The sequence below is a fragment of the Xenopus tropicalis genome, chromosome 1 (assembly GCF_000004195.4).
Source record: "Xenopus tropicalis strain Nigerian chromosome 1, UCB_Xtro_10.0, whole genome shotgun sequence".
In the NCBI taxonomy this organism is placed as follows: domain Eukaryota; kingdom Metazoa; phylum Chordata; class Amphibia; order Anura; family Pipidae; genus Xenopus; species Xenopus tropicalis.
Genome location: NC_030677.2, coordinates 175557866 through 175582542, shown reverse-complemented (window position 1 = coordinate 175582542; position 24677 = coordinate 175557866). Strand labels below are relative to the sequence as shown.

General features: G+C 37.9%; 1 protein-coding gene across 7 annotated transcripts in view; it reads left to right on the top strand.

Moving 5' to 3' along the window:
• pam (peptidylglycine alpha-amidating monooxygenase) overlaps nt 1–24677 on the top strand; it is an 83927-nt gene that overhangs the window by 1729 nt on the left and 57521 nt on the right. For 6 of the 7 annotated variants that reach the window (XM_012956896.3, XM_012956893.3, XM_012956879.3 and 3 more), the window contains 3 exon segments: nt 494–906; nt 4632–4752; nt 16935–16992. In XM_012956896.3, coding sequence (XP_012812350.1) covers nt 815–906; nt 4632–4752; nt 16935–16992 — 271 coding nt within the window. In that variant the 5' untranslated portion in view covers nt 494–814. 7 annotated transcript variants of the gene reach the window in all.

Genomic DNA, 24677 nt, shown 5'->3' with positions numbered 1-24677 from the left:
ATGGAAGCTTTAAGGATTTCACACACCGTTCTTGTGACTGGAATAGAATTAGCCTATTTTATATCTAGTTTTCTCTCACAGCTGAGTTGCTTGTGGATTTTCAGCTGGGGATTCTGGGAGTTGTATTCCAGCAAGATCTGAGGAGTCTGTTATCAGGTGGTGCTTCTGAAACTGAAGTGTTAAGTTGATTTGAGCTGATTTAGTGCTGATGCATTGAGGTGGTTGTTATACGGCAGCCGGTGCTCACAGCCAAGAGATTAACCTCAGGGATCGATGTGTCTGTGACCTCCTCTGTGGCACTGGGGATTAAACTTCATTCAGCTTTTTTAGGAAGAACTGAGTCGCTTGAGGGGGAAAGCAGCACAGAGTTTGTTAATAGGGCTGGGTTTGGGCAGATCAGGGAACAAATACACTAAAGGATCCTCAGCAGGGATTTGCTGGGGACTCGTGTTGTAATGTATTAGTCATCCATTATCTCCCCTTTTCTCCGTAGGCTCTCAATGAAGACCGATGCTGGCGTTTGCGTGATGTCACTCAAAGGACTGTTCAGTTGTGGGTGATCGGTAGAGCAGCAGTGTGCCAGCTTCTAAGGGAACCAAAGCATCGGAACTTGTACCCTGAACAGGCACATTATACTGGACACAAGTGCACTTCTTCCCTAAAGGAGATCCTATCCCAGGAAGGATGTGCATTTCTGGCTACCTCTGGGGCTAGCACTCATGGAGTAGGGGGATTGATCCAGCTTCCTAATTACCAGGATTACAACACTGCCTTTAATTTACCACTGTAGTAAGGCACAGACCACAGGGTGAATATGGCCAGCTTCATCAGCAGCTTGCTTGTGCTCTTTCTCATATCTCAGAACAGCTGTTACTCTTTCAGGAGTCCCCTCTCTGTCTTTAAAAGGTGAGATATATGCAGTGTATTTTAATTGTGACGTTCCTCTGTACCAAACCGTGTACGTGTGTATTGTTAGAGGAATAATGTAGATTTGTTACATATTTTGGCTTTAACCATTTCTGTACTACATGTTTACCAGCAACAGTTGTTGTGTTATTTGTGCTAACATTAGTTGCTGTGTTAGTCTACACACTGAACATATGCACAAGGGGGATTCTCTCCAAACACCATATGTACAGATACAGTTATAGAAATGCATTTCTTTTATAAATAATTCATGATCAGTTAGACAGTCCTGCTTTAAACCAGTTTTGTATAGGATAATTATTTAGCCACAGCCGTTCCCCAGAATAAAGACATATGCATAGAGGGAAAACTGTCTGATCTGTGCTCAGTGACGAAACTCTAAGGAGTGTCTTTATAAAGCAGTGTAAAAAAGCAGCTTTGAAATGCAACAAATCGGCATGAAAACAGCACACCACGTAGGATTCTGCATATTTGTATTGCTGTGTAATGATTTTATGTGTGTTTATAGCTGAGTCGCTAAACTTGTCATTGAGTGTCACTGAATTTTACACCACTTTTATTGCCATGAACTTGTTATGCCCAAACTTTTCCCTTGATTTCAGTGGGCTACACTAACACGCTGTAAAATAAATGGCTTAATTTTCAGTTAGTGTGACATTAAAGAAACTATATACTTTAGGTATACAGGTACCATAGTTATTGGATTATTTCCATGATTGAGCTGCATGGTGGTAATTTATGTGTAAAAGTGGCCATGTATTGACTTTTATAGTACTACCTACTGTTTGTCCCGCGGGCTGAACATATGTTTGGCCAGTTTTGTATTGTTCTGTTTCTTGTTTGTACAGGCTGACTGCCAAAATATTCAGAAAAGCAGAGTGAAGAGGAGACACAGAGCTTTACCTCCTTGTGTCCACCAAGATCACAGAATAATTGGTCTAAATGCCCCCCGACCCTGACTTGCCATACATGCCCAGATAGTCAGGCAGCATAGCTGAAATCAGCCAAACTGTCCGACTATCTGAGCATGTATGGTCAGCTCAAGGAATACAATGGAGCATTATAAATGCATTGTTTATTTTATGCCACTTTTTACTGTGTTAATTAGGTATTTCTCAGTTCTATTTATGTGCCCTATATGTGTTAGGGTTGGTTACTCATGGAATATAATATTTCTACCTGCATATAGTGGACCCTTTCCCTATGCTACCATCCATTATTGCTTTGCTGTTCTTGGTAGGGCAGACAAAGCACTAAAGCTATTCATACAGGTACTGTTTAAATAGTTTTATATGGTTTTTGTGTATGCTAGGGGGGTTGTTGGCAATAATATTTTGTACTATGCATAACTGCTGATTCCCCATGCATCTGACATGGTGCATTGACCGATAAGGAAGCGTCTCCTTGTGGTTCTGATTCTTTGGGCTGTTGTCACTATTATGGCATCCTTTGGCTGCTGGCCAGTTGGTTAGATTCTGTGGAAGACTGACCAGTGTATGGACAGCTTTTGGGATGTTCATCCTGTGGCCCTACAGTTTTTGCTGTACTACTATTACCAGCAAGCTCTACCAGCTGGAGGTCACTTGTTTGCATATCTGCATAAGAAGAACTTTTCCAGATGACCAGATTCTTTCGGTTTGAGTAACTATTCCAGCTGAGAATTATTTATGGGTTTTCATGCAAGATGCTTGAAAAGTAACATCATATGCCTGAGGGGAAAGGAAACAATAGATTCCTAGCATATTTGTGTAAAGACAAATTTTTAATGATGGAGAAATAGTGTACATTGTAATTCTGTTTGCCCACCAAGGGGTAATTTTACTTTGAACCTATAAAAACAAATGGTATGTCTATTCCACACACTCTGCTGTGGGGTATTCTCTTAAAGCAGTGCAATGGCTTTCCTTATTAAGTAGCAGTCTTTAACCAAAAGCCAGGGATCAATACAGTGTGGAACTCCCAGCATTCCAATAACAGCCAAAGGCTGACTTGGGCCCCTGGGAGTTGCATTTCAACACCATCTGCAGGGCTGAAGGTTGCCTAGTCTGGTTAAAAGACAATCGCATGGGAAGGAGGCAATAAAATCAAATTAGCACAGAGTTGCCAATGCATTGTTCAAAGCAACATGGCTAGATTGTACTTAGAATCCCCTTTCCTCTTATTTATTCTTGCCACTCATGTAGATAGCCCATTAGAGACAGCTACCACTGACATGGGTACTGAGGTCTCAGGCATTTCCTTATTTTTTTTACCCTCTTTCTAGCCTTGCTAATGACAGTCCCACTAGGTTTAAGATTATTATTCCAATTGATTTAGTATATGTGCCAAAATGACTCATCCTCCTATTGATCCACTACTTTCCCTGCAGGGATATTCTGCAAAAGGTACACTCCAGCGATACACAGCTATCTGTGTTTGTATTATTAGAAAGTGCTCACAAACCACTCATTCGTACCAGAGCGTCTAAGTTCACTTCATTAACAGGATAAAGTGCATAGAATGGCCATAGTAGGCCATATTATCTGAGCCACCTGTACTTAAAGGGGTGATCTTGTCACACCTCTTCTTGTTTATTCCCATCTATAAAAATTGAGACCAGAGAGTTATTTAAGATATTGTTAAAGGTACAAAATATATAACTGCACCAGCACAAACAGATGGGCAGATGATAAGGTCTGCGGGGGGGGGGGGGGGGGGGGTACCATTTGATCTCCATTCTGAAGCTGGCCATACAATAAGACAATAATATGTTACTGGCCTTTTTCACAACTTCACATGCAACTTTTTTAACCCCAGTGTAGTTGTCTCATATGCATTGCACCACATGTGCTCTCAACAGGGGAATTTTTGTTAGCCAAGGCATCTCTAGTTTTATACATTCACATTAATGCACACAGGGTTGTGCCCTGACATTATTTCTCTTGGGTAAATTATATTTAATCCAGAAGGGAAAACAACTGCTAATTGCTTTTTATGTTTTCCAGTGGGAATTGCTGTGCTGTTGGTTCAGATGAGTGACTATGTACCTATGTGTATTTTCTACATTAAATGTACATTTTTTTTATTGTATTATCATTTTACAAGGAAAACAGTAACACATAACATAAGTAAGGGATAGTTCATATCAAACATTGGTAAAAGGGTCACTAGCTATTATACGTGTCTTTGTGAGCAATCAATATATTCCTTAGCTTCACATATAAACATTGCATAGTTTATTTTACACTGAGGAAGATACGATTATCATAGATGCCATGGATTGTATTAACAATTGTTCAGATCATATGTAGTTTATTAAATATACTTATAGGTCATATATAGATTTAGTTATTGTTCAAGGTTTGTATGATATATTTGTTGATTTAGGAAAAATAATATCTAGAGATGGTCACTATGGTACATAGATCCTAGGGTCATGGAGAAATATTTGTTTAGGAGCTTCTTAATGATTCTACAGAAATAGCACAAGAAAGAAGTGACAACATGTAAACTGGGTCTAATGTAACACTTCTAGCACTTTTAGTTGTGTCATTGGTCTTACTTTGTGTGGCAAACCACATTCCTGCAGTTTGACACATCTCTGAGAAAGCACCTATCCATAGGCACTGAGATTAATACATACAAGTTTATGGGCAAAGGTGTAATTCAGCTTATCCTTGGGTTGAAAGAAAATCAATATATTTATCTTGCTTTTCTTGATAAAGGTATCAGGAATCAACCAGATCACTTTCCAATGACTGCTTGGGAACCACACGGCCTGTAATGTCTCCAGGCTCGTCAGATTATACTCTAGATATCCGAATGCCAGGAGTAACTCCGACTGAGGTGAGCTATAATTCTTGACCATATTGTTTCATAGTTAAAATTAGATTTTAAACTTTAAACATGTTGAAAGATTATTTTGAAAATCCCATTGAAATGTTTGTTTGTACAGTCTTTTGTGATTGAACAATATTATTAATATTTTTAATTTTTTGTTTCATATTCTTCAGTGCTGTTTGTTATAGTTAGGGATCAACACATTCCAAGTGTCCTGTTCAGGCAGGGTTGCCCCCAGGGAGGGGGTATAATCACGGATGTGGAGTCGGTACAGATTATGGTACCTCAGACTCCACAAATTCAATCTGTGCATAAACCCTCTGACTCTTTGGTTTATAGTACCTCCGACTGACTCCAGGTACCCAAAATTGCCTCCAAATCCAGGACAAACTATGTTGAATTTTTGTGTATATTTCATTTGTGTGCTTGAGAGGGAAGCTACATTTTTTTTAGCTTAAGCTTTGTGTATTATTTTCCTATTTGGGCCTAAAGTTCACTTCTGTAAAAATCTCGTCCAGCTGCTAAATGGGAATAACTATGAGTAAAGATAGTGTCTATCCAAATAGATGTTACTGCAGAGTTATTCTAAGCCCTCTGTGCTCTGTTTATTTGTAAAATATTGCACACTTTTACTCCAAAAAGTGCCCACCCTATAGAAGATTTTTGCATTCTGTATTTTAAAATGAAAATTGTATTTTATCCTATGACTTGTAATCAAATGCAGGATCATACAGGTCTCTTCAGTTATCCAAGCAAACAGCAGGCTGACAGCTTTGGATGGTGTTTGATTTAATTGCACACTTGGATGGCTAAATTACAATGATCCAGTTGTTAGGCTAATAGGCCAGCCAAGAAGAGGTCAAGGGAAGCGGGGGATACTGTGTGAGGTCTGTGTGATTGCAAAATCCGATGGCCATTAATTTAAGAAAGCTAATCGTAAATGATTGACTAGGGAGTAAAATTAGTGCAAGTTGAAGGTGTTGTCTAAGGAGTATTCTTTTGATTGACTGAAGAAATAAAGCAAAGGCTATTGCATGGATTAGTTTTCCTCCACTGATTTTTTTACCTGGGTAAAGCAGTAAAGGTTTGTTCATGCATATTAAATTCAGCAATCTGTGTGTCTTATCAGAGGCCTGGTGTTAAGTATAAAATCTTTCTTATAACTTGTACTTTACATCCTTCTCTATGAAGAGATCCTCTACCCAAATGAAGAAATATCATTGTAACCAACTTTCCCAATATACTGTACATTAACTACAAGAATTATTAGTAAATGTAACTGCTTATGAAAGAAGTATATGTCTGGGCCTTCCTATTCTCTGCAGTGCTGTTTTGACTTGTGAAACTATGTTGCAGAAGCCATCTAACTAACAGACCTGGAGAAGAGTGTTATTAATATGTTTACAAAAAATGTTGAAACCAGGAAACTTTTTAGATATTGTAGGTCCCTCCCTTAAGCACAGAGAGCGAAATGTTAAAACCAGGAAACCTTTTAGATATTGTAGATTGTTCTTAAGCACAGAGAGTGAGGAGTAGCCGATCACAGTCCTGTAGTCACACCAGCAAAAACTGGCTTCAGTTCCCTGTGTGGTCAATCTAACTGCTAAATGGTTCCTATCCAATAGTGCAGCGTTCTGAGTGCCGCCGGCTCCCCTTCAGCCTGGGAAAGGAAGCAGCAGGAAGTGAAACTGATGGACGGGACTAGTAGGGCTTTTGGAGAAATTTTTTATAAATTGGCCTAATCCTTTTTTTTTTTTTTTTTTTTTTTTATAAGCTCATTTCTTCTATATTGAAAAGAATATAATGCACTGGCACATTCTTATTTTTGATACAATATGTCTCCTTTAAAATCACATTTTCTTTCGTTATGCACAAAAAAACCCCAAAAAGACTTTTGGGAGTGATTTCCCCTAATGTATGTATATATGCTTAGCATAGTGGTTCAGTGCTTAGTACTGGTCTCTGTATTTAGACAAAAATGAGGTGCTGTTGTGTTTAATATCTTTATGGAATTCAGCGTGAGTGCTGTGTGGGGTCGGGAGGTTGCAGGTTCTTTCTCTGCCCTCTCTCCCTGCAGGTCCCCCAGAGACCATGAGGACTGCTGTAGCCATTGATTAGTAGAATGTTGCAAACATTCCCAGTGAAGTATTTCTGGGTATTTGTATAAAGGCAAACAATCCAACTGCTGCCTTCTAGGGGCCTTGCTTGTGCTCTCATATTGGTTTCTATGCTATTAACCAATGTTCACCAAACTCCAGCACCAGGGCTGTTTTTGGCAGCAGCTACAAATCCATCATGATTTGTGTATATCAGCTAAATTTATCCTTGTACTTCCCCGCTAAATTGTGCGGAAGCCGAGGCAGAAGGAGTCTGTTGTTGTCGTGCCGCAGCAGATGATGACTCATTGTTGCAGATGGACTTTTTTCTGTTGAGAAAATAAGAGATGATATTAATGGGGGGAGAGGGAAAACTCAAAGCCTGCTCCTTTCTCTGCAGAAGTTGGGCTAGTGTTCCATAGAGCAAGCGCAGGGCATTCGTAAGCTTTACACGCTCGCATTCTAATGCGTTCTAACAATCCATTCATGGGGCCTAGGTCATACAGTACTTTGCACATGAATGAGACAGGGAAAGGCTTCTCATGCAGGGCCTATTGAAGGTGACAGAATTCCATTTACCTTCTGAAATGTAATGTTAATGACAAGCGGTAAGCTCAGGCTGCAATAAAGAACAACTTGGAACAAATGCACTACTGCTTCTATTCATTTCAGCAAAGGGAGCTTTACACATTCTGTCCTGCACTAAAATCACAGAAATTATTTTTATTTTGCCATCAAAATGTATTGCTCACGGGATAGTTTTCCTAAAAGGGGTGGTTCTTTTATGTCAACTTTTATTCTCATATGTAATAAAAAGTACTAGGTTTGCTTAGGTGCAGTAACCAATAGCAAATAAACAGGTGACCAGTAAATGCTACCTGCTCATTGGTCACTATAGGTGATAAGAACTATAGCAAACTTTGGTTCTTAGATGACATGACAATTTTTGTATGTTTTAGAAAGGCCAGTCTAAACAGCTTTTCAACTGAACTGCATTATTTAGTTGTATATTATTTTAATTATTTGCCTTTTTCTTCTGAATCTTTCCAGATTTTAAATTAGGGTCACTGACCCCAATTGCTGCATGGGCTACAGTTTTATATTTAAAACCTAATGTTAAGGCAAGCTTCCTAGATATGAGCCTTATTGAATCAATGCACTGCTTAGCTGAATTAAGTGAATGAATGTAAATGTATGAGCAAGATGTTCATTAAATTAACATTTACAGGAATGCTCCATTATCTCTTTTAGTACCATATATTTAGTACCATATGATTTGTTGAGAAAGGAGTTTGTGGTCCAGTGCTATGCAGCTCATATGAGCTAGCAACTGGCTCTGATACAAAGCACATTTTTTAAGAATTACATTATGAAATTGAGGCACAGAGGCCATACCTATTTTAAAGAATGGAGTAACAGATAATCTCCTGTTGGACCCCAAGATTAGTGGCCTCACCATAGATCTGTATGGCACCTATTCCATTTAGCATGATCTACATCTAGTTATGGTGAGTGAGTGTGCAATCAGTGACAGGTTCTCTGGTGGGCCCTAGGAGGCACGGAACAACTGATGATACTGTATTTTGTCCATTTTGGGTTTTTTGTTTTTCTATTGGGCTGCCCTACATTGGTAGATGTAGAGTTATTCTGCTGTTACATTTCCATTGGCAGAAATACAGCCAATACCCTGGTGCCACTTGTTATAATACACAAATGGCTGTTTTCACCCCCAAAACCACTCCAATTTGCATTTATGGGCCAAAAACACTGTGTACAGGTATGGGATCCGCTATCTGGAAACCCATTATCCAGAAAGTTCTTAAATATGGAAAGGCCATCTCCCATAGACTCCATTATAAGCAAATAATTCTAATTTTTAAAACTGATTTCCTTTTTCTCTGTAATAATAAAACTGTACCTTGTACTTAAACCCAACTAAGATTTAATTGATCTTTATTGGAGACAAAGCAATCCTGTTAGGTTTATTTAATTTTTAAATTACCTTTTAGTAGATTTAAGGTATGGAAATCCAAATTACAGAAAGATCTCTTATCTGGAAAACCCCAGGTCCTGAGCGTTCTGGATCTGTCGCCTAAATGTTTGCATCACCAACAAAGTTAGTTAAATGTCAGCACTATACACATTCTTACTGTTTTCAGCTATTAATAATGCTTCACCTGGCATCTCTTGCTACAGCAGGTAATTAACCTGGGGGCCAGTGTACACACAGTCATATGTTTGATCACATAGATCCACGGCTTGGTGTAACATCCTGCAGCTATAGCTGAGCTATATTATACTTGTTAAATATTTATCTGTGCAAAATAATCGCATAACCCACTAAAGAGGTGGCAGGTCCTGCATATCTGTCATAGGCAGCGTCAAGCAAAGTGGAATTAGAGATAAAAAGGAGTTCAGGTGTGGACCTGTGTATGATTGAAAGAATAGGTCTATAAATTAGGGTCAGTAGGTATGTGTGCATGTATAAAGCCCAGAGCCAATTATCTTCCAAGCTGCAATTAGATTCTCAAGTACAGTACACCACACAACATATTATCAGCAAATATTATGCACATATTTTCTGTTAGAAATAATTTTATAGTACAAGATAAATTTATATACTAGTCATATCAGTGTGCTGTTCAACCAGCGTTCATCATAACAATGCAATCAGTACCGTCAGTACACTGACACCGAACAAAGATATAGTATGTGATGTTGCCGCATACAAACTAGATATGCGATATCTTGAAGACAAACCAAGAGCTTCTGGGAGCAGGCAGAAACATGGGATCCTTTCCCTCCTCATTTAATTGGCTGCTATGGTGTATAACAATATATGCAGAATAAAATAGTGGAGACTAGATTCCAACCAAAGAAGATGGTATAGAGCAGTGCGGGGATAATCTTGGGCAGTGGCCTGATTCATCCCACATTTGTGTGGAGAGGAAGCCCAAGTTGTTTGGAATGGTTTCCATCTATTGTTTTTCTGGGTAATGGATATAGGGCTGGAAGTGGTGTTGTGCATAGAGTATGTGACTGTGAGATCTGAGATGCTCAGAGGGAAAATCAAATCCTTTTTCAGTTGTGCTTGGTTGAACATAATGGGCCTGACAAAATTCATATGGATAAATGGTATTGTGGATTCATTGGAGGGCGCCCCTCTATTAGTGTTTTGCAACCCAACTGCTGCTTTCCACTTCTGGTGTCCTTTACCCTTTTGTGCTCCTACTTATACCACCTTTGCCAGTGCCTCAATATCTACCAATTAAGGGGAATAGAGGGAGTATAATTTCTGTGCATGTATAAAGTATTTCCTTATTTTCTTTTGTGGCTACTAAGCTTTAAACTTCTACTTGGTGACCTAAACAGCAAACTAATGTTTAATGGCAGGCTGGAAGATGAATTTAAATTTACTTGAAAATCAACTTTTTTTAATGTCTGGTGTCATTGGCTAGTGCTCCCTTTGGGATATAAAACAAGATTACATACTGTATTTAACGTGTACTGTATTTTCCCTTGGGGTGAAGACACGCAGGACAAATAGTTGCCGTGACTTTTAAAAAACTAGTCATTGATTAACATACAAGTTGCTGTGACTATTCGCGTGCCATTGATAAGTCACCACAGCTTTTTGAAAAGTCACCCCATGTGTCTTCACCCTTAAAACTGGCACATCAGTTCTGCAGTCAGGAATGAGCTTTCCATGGCTTGGCTCTTTTCTTTACTTTTTTTTTACATGTTTGCCAATGAAGGGATTGCGGAAGCAGACAACCAGGTGGTTTCGGGAGCTGTTTTTAGATACGTAGGATTCAGTGACAGGTCTTATCATATTGGCTTTGTACAAGAAAGGACATATATGGGTATCTGTTCCAGCTGGTGAGACTGGAATTCATGTGTGCCAAACCTGACAGAGGCCAATAGCAGCACAGTTAAAGCATTCCAATTTTACACGATTGTTGTGCCCATTTATGTGTACTGTATCATAGACATAATTGATTTATCTAAATGTAAGCATACTTCCTTTGTTCCACATGAGTTCAATGCAACAATATGTGTTTAAAACAAGAGGCAAAAAGTATGTTCAGTGCAAATCATGTTTATTGTACTCATGCTGAACAATGGGGTATACTGCCCCTTTTAATGGGGAACCAGGGCTATAATAAAAAAAAACCCAAAAAACCTGTGCTTATTTATTTGTCAATTACTTAACCTAACATACTCTAAGGGGCACATTTACTAACCCACGAACGGGCCGAATGCGTCCGATTGCATTTTTTTCGTAATGATCTGTATTTTGCGATTTTTTTCGGAAATTATCGCGACTTTTTCGTTACCAATACGATTTGCGCGAAAAAACGTGAGTTTTTCGTGGCCATTCCGAAAGTTGCGCACAATCTGGCGATTTTTTTGTAGAGTTAAAACTTGCACGAAACGTCGCGCCTTTTAAGTTTTAACGCTACGCAAAAGGCGCGACTTTTCGCGCAAGTTTTAACGCTACGTAAAAATCGCCAGATTTTGCGCAACTTTCGGAATGGCTACCAAAAACTCGCGTTTTTTCGCGTTTTTTTGGTAACGAAAAAGTCACAATAATTTCCGAAAAGTCGTAAAGGCGCCGAAAAAAATCGCAAAAAATACGAAAAAGTCGCAAAATGTTCGTTTTCCAATCGGAATTTTTCAAATTCGGATTCGAATTCGTGTCTTAGTAAATCAGCCCCTAAGTAACGCAAAGATTTCACTTTTTCTAACTGCCCGATTCCAGAATCAGTCCACAGTTTGCAATGCACTGAAATCATGCTACCTCCATCTAACTGTCTGTCTGTTTGTAAATATAATATATATATATATATATATATATATATATATATATATATATATATATATATATATTATATATATATATATATATATATAATATATATATATATTATAAAAAAGACCAGCAACTCTGTGATTTCTTGGGAAAAATCAAAACATATATTCAAAGTAGCATAAACAGCCTGTTTATGCTACTTTGAATATATGTTTTGATTTTTCACAAGAAATCCCGGAGTTGCTGGTCTTTTTTATACTATTGGAACCCTTTACCGAGCACCCGAGGTATGTTATGTAGCGGTGTGCCATCCTTTGTTATATATATATATATATATATATATATATATATATATATATATAATATATATATATATATATATATAATGTTTGGAAAGATTTTGGCTGCACTTACTTTTTCATTCACATTAATGCTAAACAATACAGACTGCACATTAAATATTTATCAGCCTCTTTTCCAGCCAACCCTACGCTGGCAATTCCAAGAATAATGTGAATATTAACAGAGGAGAAATCGGCAACACGCAGCCTTCGAGTTCTGTGGATTTTTTCCCTTTAATTCAGGCACTGTCATCATTGTTGCTTTTTTCATTTTGGGGAAAAGCAAACATATATTTAATTTTTCAATTTTGTTTAGAGTTCAAATATAATAAATGTTTCAGTTGTTTCCTGTAGTAGGTATATGACTTTGCTTATATTGCAGTCTTCTGAAAAAAATAAAGTACAGGTACATGACCCGTTATCCAGAATAGGATTGTTTTGGCTCCAATAAGAATTAATTATATCTTAGTTGGGATCAAGTACAGGGTACTGTTTTATTATTATTTTTAAAAATTAGAATTATTTGCTTATAATGGAATCTATGGGAGATGGCCTTTCCATAATTTGGAACTTTCTGGATAATGGGTTTCCGGATAAGCGGTCCGATACCTGTAGTACAATCCTACTTCTCTCTCTGTGTCTTTTCCCATATATGAAACAGGCTGTCCTGACACAGCCGAGTAAAGAAATCAATATAATGATGTATGATGCTTTTTTTTTAGTACATGACTGGGCAGCCCACCATGCTGGAAAAATACATTTTCTTTCAGTGGAGCACAGGAGTAGGGATATGCTAATGGAAATCCATGGCTGAAACTTCACAGTGATAAACTGCACTGCACAGATTTTAGCCAGAAAATGCACACTTTATCATTTGGTTTTGGCCTGTATATGTGCCTTTTCTCCAAAGGCATGTTTAGGCTGCTGGACAAAAGGTAGATACAGACTAAAACCTCTCACCTGAATGTCTGATCATCTTTTTGGTTAATATCCACCAGTTGTGCACAGGGACAAAGCAATAGTATGACTTCCTTCTCCTCCAGGTCTTGTAATAATAATTGATTTTGCTGCTTTGTTTCAAGAATCAGAACAGAAAGTGTAGATACTGTATATGCTGGAGACAGATACTGCTTTCAGTAGCAATTGCATTAACATATAACTTAAAAACCATTAAACATTTTATTAAGTGTATATTGAAAGGTTTGCTTAAAGTAATTTTTTTCCTGTTATAAAAATTAAGGTTTTTTTTTTTTGTTTGCATGTGTATTCTATTCATTTACAATACCAGAATAATACTGAAGCAACACATGGATAAAAGTGTATGAGGCTTCTTGAAAGGTAATAATATGTTTGCTGCCTTTAATGAGAGAGCTGCCCCGACCACATAATTTAATGTTGCACTGCTGTGTGCTCAACTTCTTCATTGATTTCCTGCTGGTCGTGTCTATTGTGTATGATTAATGACTGGGATTTTAAAGGCCACGGATGGATAAAACAAGCTTGTTCTTTGAATTTGTCATGTGAAAGTGCTACTCTGTGTAGCTTAGAAGCAATAAATACTCATTTCCAGGCATGTGCCAGACGTGTCCACATTTGAAGATAGGAGAGATGTCATCCGGAGCAAATGTTTCATATCTTTTGCTTGTTTTGGCTGTGTGCGTCATTGATTTTATTAGTAAGAAGTATAACCATACAGTGGAGAAAAAATGATTATTTCCACCAGTCCACTGGATTATCATCGACTACAAAGTGTGAGTGATCCAAAAAGTTGCACATCCTTCAGTGGGCCATGCTAAGATTCGCTTGTTTGTCTAGGTCACCAATTCAATCATTTGGCTCTACAATAACGGGCATAATAGCCTTCGAACTGAGGACAGCATCAGTAAAAGGTCCTAATGGAAAAATCAAACCTGCCCAATTCACACCTGGGTGATTTTCGGCCAGATATCGATCGTAGAGGCCTGTTGGGGGTCCCCATACATGGGCAGATAAGCTGCTGAATTGGTCTAAAGGCCTTGTATCAGCAGCTTTAATCTACCACTGTATGGCCACCTTTATTGTGGTTGTGCCCAGATCTGTATTGTATATTAGATGGAGCTGTCTGTTGCAGAAGCAAATGGAATAAACTACAGTTTGTGTAGCCAGTTTTGTACTTTTTATTCCTCTGTGTTTTGGTTACTAATAAAGAAACTGTTAATGAAGGTATATGCAATTTCAGTGTTCTTGCAGCCCATCTTTGTTCTAGAATCATTGTCACTGCCTATTTGTTAAATAGTCACTGAACAACCCCATGGACCTCCTTATTACACTCTTTAGCACCTTTCCCATTACCTCATCACACATTTGCATTCAAAACTTTGAAAGGGCTGCACCCATTCACTGGAATTCGTTGTCTCCTAGTGGTGGGTAAGAGAACAGCACTCAATAGTAAAACACCCAAGCCCGGCCATGACACCTCCAGCTGCACTCTGTAGGAGAAACAATAGCTTATCTGAAAGCAGTTGCATTATATAGTGCTGGCTCTTTATGAAAGTTGAGAATCAGGGCCAATGGCCTGAGATGACTGCCTGCTCATTAAAACTGCAACTATAAAAAATGCATTTAATGAATTATTTGCAATGTACACAGCATAATTTACTAATAAAAACAAGACCACAAAAATCATGACAGAATCCCTTTATTGCAGGATTTTTCAAACCTTTCAATTCAGTCCCTACTTAACTTTTGCTTAGGACAACCCTTAATTGATGAAATGGCAACAGATATAAGGAAATCTAAGTGTATCAGTCAATCAGCCATAGTATCATGAATAGCTAGTACAAGTATATGGGATCCATTATCCGGAAACCCGTTATCCAAAATGCTTAGTTATGAGAAAACCATCTCCCATAGATTCATTTATCAGCAAATAATTTTATTTTTTCGAATGATTTCCTTTTTCTTTTTGATAATAAAACAGTACCTAGTGTTTAATCTCAACAAAGATATAATTAATCTTTATTGAAGGCAAAACAACCCTATTGGGTTGTAAAACCCCTTATCTTGAAAACCCCACCTCCCAAGCATTCTGGATAATGGATCTCATACCTGTACAGCAAATACTTATTTACCCCATACCTCACCTTTACTATACTTCAGGTTGAGCACTCCTGGCACTTGAAAACCAAACATTTTACTATGGTTGAAATGAAAAAAAGATAAAGTTATAGTATGATTATAAAAATACAAACATTTTCTTTTTATGCATGTATTTATTTTTACCACCTTTCTGGAAAAAATGCTGGCATTGCCATATTTATTGCTTTACTTAATAACTATTCCAGTGGTATTCATTCTCATCTCATATAATACAACTAAATGTCTGCAGGTACCTAGACTAAAAAAAATGCTTATTTGCAAAGGTTTCATATATTTGGCAAATATTTTATGTTGAAATAATGCAATACATTGTATTAATTAATATTTATTATCAAAATATAATATATATAAATATATATTTTTTCAATATATGATGCAATAAAACAAAGAGACAAAGAAATAAGACAAAGGCTCCTGGAAATCAAGTGTGCGGGTTTCCATACTTCTCTACTTGCAGTGACTGGCTTTGCATCACGTATTAGATTAGCTTGATACTATCCTGCTTGCAGAAGGTCCCGAAGCCCATAAACAGTTTATATTGATTCATTAGCAGTGAAGCTGAAGATTGATGTGCATGTTGAAAGCATACATCCTTCTACCTTCCTTCAATTTAACCTGCTGCACCTATTTATAAACCTTGATGTCTTCTTTCTAGCTTGAATGCTGCCCTACAGAATATGTGGGAGGTCAGCTAACTAGATCTTTATAATAGGTCATAATCAGAATAACTTTAAGGATTGCTCAGATTGGCCTAAAGCCCTAATTGGTGGCTCAGAATTTGTAAACTTCCTTTTCTTGCACAACTCTCCTCTTAGATACTAGAAAGGCCGTGCAGTCTATTTTTGTGTGTAACGAGAAATAAAGTTGCAACTGCACAAATTAATAGAATGTAGGTAAGCATTTATTTGGGGTTACATAATTCTATTCTGAGGCTTTCATTGAACACACTGGAGACAGTTGGAGCCAGTTTAAGGAAGTGTGGTTTAAGCATTATTTTCCAGAGGGAGCAGCTGCTTGAATGTAATATTATATCCAGGGGTATTTAACTTCACAAATACCATTTGTGATTGAGTAAAGGCATTCTTACTTGTGCTGTTGGGTAAAAGAGACGGCAGACCACAACTTTGGGCTCTTAATTAGGCTTATCAGAACACAGGCAATCATAGATACAAATCAAGTCAAAAGTGCACCCTTAGTTCTTATTTACTAGCTCTTGGGCCCCACACCGGGCTTACACACAAAGTAGATTCAGAAAGGGAGAATGCACATACTACTAAAAAAGTATGTTTATATAAAAATGGTTTATTTAGATAAAGCAGGATTTTACAAATGAGTTTGTTTATGCAATTATATTTTTATAGAGACCTACATTGTTCAGGGTATAGTTTCCCTTTAACAAGGTTGCTGCTGTAGTTGAAATTAAAGATGAACTGACTGCAATTATCCTCTGGATTCTGGCAACTGCACTTTACTTAGCTGAGGGCAGTAATTGCCTTGTTAAAACTACAAATCATATTTTATGTTGTGTAATAGTATTTATACCAAGGCCCCCTTATTTGCAACCCAACTTCTCTTGCACTTTAGATTTGAAGCTTTTTTCAAGAAAAATATAAGAGCCATGTTATTAATAATCGGTATATTTCTTTTCTGCGATTATGTTTTCCTTGAGACAAAGTACATCATCACTCTGCCTGTTTGCTAGAACACACTGTGCCTTTTTAGTAATGATCCATGTTTAACAATGAGAAGAAAGAAGACAAATGCTTACTTTCTACTAAGAACTCTTCATTTATTTTGCAGTCGGACACATATCTGTGCAAGTCTTACCGGCTGCCAGTGGATGATGAAGCCTATGTAGGTAAGAATAATAAATTATTGCAATTTTCTTCAGCATTATTCAAAGGTTTTCTGTTCCAGTCATAGGCTTTAGTTGCTGCCAGCCAGTTCTTAAAGGGCATTTCATCTTTCTAATGCAAAAACAATCTAAAGAAAGGAACTTTGATTCAAGATAACAAAGTGTGTCTTGGGGGGGGGGGGGTTATGAGTAATGGTGGTTGGAGATATGCATGCATACAGATTTTCATGGAAAGTATTAGCCAGCAGTCTCATTTTCAAGTTATTGGCTTTCTGTCAGTTACCAGCTACTTAATTCTTCTTCATTGAAAAGGCTTTTTATTTACCTGTTGGTTTATATTTTAATGCTTCAGAGCGTGCTTTCCCTGATAAGCAAACAAGCAAAGAGCAGAGCATTTTATACACTCTTAGGAGTTATCATAATGCGTCTGATAGGTGTCCATAAAAAGGTGGGTCTTCAGGGACATTTAAAGATGCATTAAATGTGAGATGTACAGCATTAACTTCATGTTTAACCCTCATTACACTAAGTAATATTCTTCATATTGAGATCATCATAGTGGATACGAACAGAGGGTATTCAATAACTGAAACTCTGGAAAGAATAATTGGCGTCAGTGGTGTTCTGTAAGGTTAGGCAACTTATATGGCAGTAATGGTACATAACAAGCATTCGGAGTTTGAGGTTTGTTTTCACCAGTGCAAACAGCACCAGCAGATGTTTCGTTCTTCTTTCTCTGGCTGTACTTGTACAGGATTGTAATGCTTTCAGCTTTATTTACTTTACTATTGGAGCTACTGCTTCCATCTGGCCCCACAGTTATTTCTTCTACATCTGTTTGCTTTATTTGGTGCTTTACCATCATCTGTTGTCTTTGCGCCACTCTTGTTTAAATGGTCTGCTTTTTCTTTATGCAGATTCCTCACTCTTTACTTTTAACTTCTTTTTTCTTTTTGTTTTTTTTCTAAATCATACAACCAGTCAATTAAATACCCTAAGTCTTAAGGATCCAGGATTTGGATCCTAAGCTCTAAGCCTTAAAATCCAGGATTTGGCCAAGATTCTGCCTTTTTCAGCAGGATTCGGCTGAATCCATGCCTCTAGCTGAACCGAATCCAAATCCTAAAAATCACGTGAGGTTTTGTCATGTAAACATGAAAGTCAAATCTCTAACAAAGGATTCAGGGTTCTACCAGATCCTAAAATTGTAGATTCTGTGCATCTCTAGTAAAAACAAATAAGCTTTATCAAAAATGTCTATAAAAATACAGCCATAAACACTTAAACAGCACTGCTGCTCTGAGTCTTCAGTGAAAAACCACATTTCTTTATTTCTGTACACATGATCTTCTGTGTCAGGCTTCCTTCTCTCAGAAAAATCTTTCAGGGCATGACACAAGCCTGCTCAGTTTGCTCCCCTCTCTGCTGTAATCTGAGCTCAGAAATGCAGGCGTGGAAATGAAGTCAGACCAAGCTACAATTGCTGCTGCAATCTTAAACAAACAGAGAGCATCTAGGGCAGTTTACTTAGGTATTGTAAGGGGGCGGTGAGCAAAATGTTGCTTGTGAGCCACTGGTTGGGGGTCATTGGGGTATGCCTTCCATCTCCACCATTTTAACTGCGCATGAACCTAAATGCAGCACAAATTTGTTTTATTCCATTAAGGAGGCAGTATCATTAGAAAAAGCTAATTGAGTTATATCCCCCACATGACTAAGGAGCCTAGAGACAAGGGATCCCAAAGGTTTGCACTTAGGCAGTATAATTGAGAGATCTAAAAAACATAATGTGAACCATACAATGTTACAAAATATAATATGCGATGTCCCGCAGACACCCGAAGTTTCCTCCGAAGATAACTTCGGGCGACTGCAGGACATCGCTGCAACACGTATGCCATCATACCCACGATTTACGGTCTAGCTGGTGGGATGCATTGCGGGGAGATTGGTCGCCCGCTACAATGAAGATTTGTCGCAGGGCGACTATTCTCCCCATGTACCACTACGCTAAGGGTGAACACACATGGAGCTACTAGTAGCAGCTACTTGTCACGGCTACATAAATAGACAATGCTGATAATTGTCTCTACTTGTGTTTTAGCGGGGTAAATTCTCAGTATTGCCTATGGTAGGGTATTTTCTGGTATTTAGTAGCCCTGACACGTAGCGGCTATTTAGTAACGCGGTGTGTTTTTGCCCTAAGGAAATGTCTGTTGTTATCTATGCCTCCATTAGTGAAGTAATTTGACCCATACCCATCAGTCTCAAAGATGAGACATTGTGATTGTGCTCAGCACAGTGCTGTACAATGGCTGTTGTCTCCTTGCCTGTTTTAATAACACTTTTATGCTTATGCCTCCATCCATTGGTCTAAAGCAGTCAGTCTGCATATAGCTCACAGAGGGTAATAACTGTACCAAAATTCCGAAGTCTTGGTTTAAAGCCAAACGGTGCCTGTGTTTGTCATACATGGATTGTGTAAGACTTTTCTTACAGTTCCTAGGTTGCAGTTATAAGGTGTAAGATGGAATGTGTGAACTGCAAGGTATATTAATAAAAGTAACGAAAGAGTGGCCCTGAGATACAGCCATTTAGAAACTATATAAGAAAGGAGGGGAAGAAAAGAAGGTATATAGTATGTGCAAGATTATAGAGCTCTAAGACAATTATTTTTTTAGTTTTTATTAGTTTGGCGTTAAAACCTGGTTGTTGGGGTACCACTGAGCCTGCCAACTAGTCAATGGCTAGAATAAAATATAGAGAAAGAAAGGGAAGTCAGTCTGAACATAATAAATAAAAAATTAACAATAAAAATGTACCCTTAAAAAAAAATGTCAGGTTTCATAGTTGAATAATAAACTGAAATAATGTCAGGCCGTCAATTTGCATATCATAATTAAAATTAGCTTTGACACAAACTTTCCTTTTTTAAACAGAAGGCGGAAAGAACATGATGTATGAGCAGACAATATGGCCGCAAGGATTGTGCAATTGCAAATATGCAAAAGTAATGGAAAGTTGTAACCTTCTGCTTTGTGTATTTAAACAGAAAGGAGAGGCTTTCTACATAGATAAGGTTACTGAACCTTTGATCAACTGTGTACATTGATAAATAGGTAAAATCTGTCATATAGCACAAAGAGAAATATAAAGGTTAAATAGGCAAAATCAAAATTCCCTTTTTATTTAAACTTGGACTTAACCTGTAAAGCATTATATTGTATCAGAAATATTAACCAATGTAGTTCTTGAATAAGGCATTTGATTTTGTCTGATATTTCTGATACAGTGCAATGAATACAGGTTAATATTTCTGATAAAATATGATGCTCTACAGGTTAAGTCCAAGTTTAAACAATAAAGGGTATGGGGATATAAACCACTTTAGCTTTTTGAACCAGGTGTTTGTTTTTGACTGGTATATGTGTTATGTGTGAGCAGTTTATACATCACAAATCTTGTAAGCTACAAAGGACATGTCCCCAGAGGTAGGCAGAGGTTGCCATAGTAATCACTATTTAAAAAAATAATCCAGTATCGAGGTGTGGCAATACTTTATGCTTCCTAGATTTCAGGTAAATCAATATTTTTAGGGATGCACCAAATCCAACATTTTAGGATCCGGCAATGCATATGCAAATTAGGATAAGGAAGGGTTAAAGAGAACTGTGTGCTGCAGATTCAGTTTGGCCAGAGGCATGAATTTGGGCAAATCCAAATCCTGCTGAAAAAGGCCGAATCTTGGGCGAACCAAATCCTGGATTCCATGCTTCCCCATATATTATATATTTGTCAGATACCAAGTGAAAAATATTTTTAACCAAATAAATTAAATTACATCTTTCAAGGGGAATTATCATAAAAATTTTAATTCTATATAAGCTTCATCATAGTGAAATAAGAATAAGACTTGTGAAATGCGGGTACTGCATGACTTTTTTGACGCGACCATGCCTTTTTGGACCCGACTGTGAATTTTTTGTGGCGAAATTTTGCAATATACTTTGCCAATGACAAAATGCAGAATTTCCCTGTGAATCCATGCCTGGGGAAAAAATGTGGTCATCAATAGTAATATAGCGTTTGGCTGGTGCTCTTTTTCCATAGATGATGTATTAAATCTCACTCTTTTTTAAAATCACCAGAAATCTTGTCTCTCTACATTCAGTATGTGTTCCAGAGTCAGTTATTGAGTTAAGTTTTGTCGATTTGTGTGTGCTGGAATTTATTTGATTCAGCTCTATTACATTTGCTAGAGAAAGAGAAAGGCTGCACAAAAGATACATTAGATCTAATATTATTAAAATCGGACTCCTTTAACTTGATTATTTAAGAAATGGTACAGAATTTTTAATTGATTATAATTAAAAAGTTTCATATTTTAGTATGATGAAGCTTATATTACATTTTCATGTATTTAAATTATTTCAATTACAATGTATTAAGTGTTTGTGAAGATTCTCATTCATCCAGGCCATGGTATATTTGTAATAATAAGTCAAATCAACTGGACTTGCTGTGTTTTTCTTGAAGACTTTCATCCAACTGGCTTTCTCAATTCAGAATGACTTGTACAAAGATCTTCCTGGATCTTCTGAGCATAATCTGTTTTTCATAACCAGCATGGATAAGCCTTAGTTATTGGGCTTGAGTGAGTTATGGCTGGACCCAGACCCTTTTAAAACCTACTGACATGTTATTGCCCCAATGTAAATGATCCTTTACCTCGCAGGAGCAACAATTGCAGTTTGGCTTAAATTGCAGCAATTGTAATCCCCCATCTGGATTTTAGTATTGGAAAGCTTTCAAAGGCAAATTACAGGGGGAAATGGACTTGTATTTACCAAGGTAAATTAGTTTTGAATGAGGCAACTGCTAAAGACATTTAAGTATAGAGTATGCATAATTATTACTTGTACCAGTAACTCACCATATATAGAGAGGTAGAGTATGCATATCGCATGGCTTCTTGAAAGCAATTTTCATTGTTTCATCTAGCAAATGTGGAAAGTATAATTTTATTAAACGAGCTCACATTGGGGTTTCTAATTATACACTCCAGCAAATCGGCATTAGTTGAACAAAGCCATTCAGCTAGAAGACGCCTAATTATATACTGTAATTGTGGATGCTGCAAGGAAGCGAGCACAGGAAATGATCCTACTACAGTGATAATGTCACTGGGGTCTAATGGGGTGATACTGTCGTAAAAGGAATGTGCCATTTCCTTATCTGAGTGCAGAATAACATGCCTTGCTTAACAGCTACTGAAAACATTCATTTAAACAGTAATATCCAAAAAAATAACAGGTATATCAGCACAAACACTGTAGCTGGTAAATTACTTGGGAGAATCCGATATTATGACCCTTGCAGAAGGGTATTCACCTTTAAAGGGGACCTGTCACCGAGACATAAAAAGCTGTATAATAAAAGTCCTTTCCAATTTAAACATGAAACCCAAATTCCTTTTTTATTAAAGGAGACATATTGGATAAATGGGAAAACCCCTAATTTTGTAGGCAGTTATGAATAATATATGGTGCTGGTTTCACTTTGTGCTAAAAATGTATCCTGTCTGTAAAAATGGCCCCTTTATTGGAGCTCCCTATAGATCCTATCACTTCTCTGACCATGTTTGAAATGAAGGGTGGGTGTGTCCTAACGGTCCCTGCCAGAAGCACAGTAGGAGGGGGATAGCCAATCACAGCCCTGCACTCACACAAGCACAGACAGGCTTCAGTTCCCTATCAGGTCAGCCTAGCTGCTGATTGGTTCCTATCCTACAGTGCAGTGTACTGAGAGCCGCCGGCTCCCCTGCACATCCAGAGAAGTCCAGCCAGCAGGAAGTGGAACAGATAGGTGGGACTTGGGGGGTTTTGGTGGAATTTCTCAATAAATCAGTCTGAAATACAACTTTTTCAAGCACAATTCTTCTATATTTAGAGGAGTATAATTCACTGGTACATTCTTAATTTTTTATAGGATATGTCTCCTTTAACACACATCCAAACCCATTATAAAGGCATTTAAAAATCCTACCTGTCAATCATATATTGCCTGCTCAGACAGTTACTTTCACTTTCCATTAAGCACTCATATTTCTTTCTCCCTCCTTACCAACTAATTGTGTATCCTATGTATGGAAATGTTCATTTGGTCCCCTATGCTGGCACATAAAATTTTGGGGTGATACAAAGCTTGCCTTACTAACAGTACCCTAAAATGGCGCATGCCTGCTGGCTGTGATTGTGTAATTTCAATACTACAGGAAACAAGATTTATATTATTTAAACAGTTTAAAGAAGAAGGAAAGGCAAATCACTTGGGGGTGCCAAAATGTTAGGCACCCCCAAGTGATTTTAATCGCTTACCTTGTACCCCAGGCTGGTGCCCCTGTTAGGAGAGAACAGCACCAGCTCGGGGTAGCTGCGAGCGCTTCCTCCTGTTTAACTTCTCTGTTAAAGTTCAGCTTTTCACTCTACTGCGCATGCGCGTGCAGCGATACAGGAAGGAGGAAGCGCTGCAGCTACCCCAGGCTGGTGCAGTTCTCTCTGAACAGTGGCACCAGCCCGGGGTAAAAGGTAGGCTAATGAAGTCACTTGGGGGTGCCTAACATTTTGGCACCCCCAAGTGACTTTGACTTTCCTTCTCCTTTAAGTAATGATTATTTTACTTGACAAACTCAGTAGAAAATAATTTGGAATTATTTCTTAGTATTACGTAGTAATATGTATTTAAGCAGTTGGGCTTCATTTTTTATTATTTTAACTTTTTATTCCTTTCTTCAGGTTGGAGTTTCAACAATGGGGGGTGCGAAAATGTTAGGCCGTAAAAATTGGGAGGCAGTTTTGTTTTTTAAAAAAACAAAAAAAAAGTAATCTGATAAAGATTTGATTGCTTAAAAGTAGTGTTCCGCCCAACAATATCTGTTTCTAAAGATACATTTCAACGGTGGTGCCTAACTTTAATTTAGGTGTGACTTTTAAGAAATGGTTGACAAAGAAGTTTGTTTTTCTCTTCTACTCTCCTGAACCATACCGTGTCTTCTGTCCTTTTCTTTTTTTTTTTTTTTGCCCTCCTGCTTCTCAGAATCCCTTATTCTAAACCCCCTTATCTCTCCCCATTACATGTATTTTCTTTTTTTTTTTTTCTTCTCTTCATTCCCACACTTCTGCTGTGTCTTTATCCACTGCCATGTTGTTCCTATAACACTGCCATGTCCTATAACTACAACTCTGTGGTTGTCAAGCCTAAAATGTGTGCCAGAAACAAAGCAGAGCTGTGTCCAGTAAAGTATGTGTTGGAACTGACAGCAAAAAATATTTTCTGGCAGAAATCAATAGCTGACTTTGCTCAGCACGTATCTCTGTTGTTGTGTAACAATGCAGTTGTGAGACCCTGCTCTGCGGGACCCCGCTCTGGATTTTTCCAGTGAATTTTAAGCGAAAAACATACAGTATATTAAACAAAGTGTTGCAATGGTAAAAGCAATATTGCCGAGCACTTAAAGGATTACTCCACCCAAACACAACTTAAGCTTTTAAAGGGCTCTGGCACACGGGGAAATTAGTCGCCCGCGACAAAACTCCATGTTCGCGGGCGACTAATCTCCCCGAGTTGTCATGACCCGCCATCCCACCGGCAAACATGTAAGTCGCCCGCGGGATGGCACGCTGCGTGTG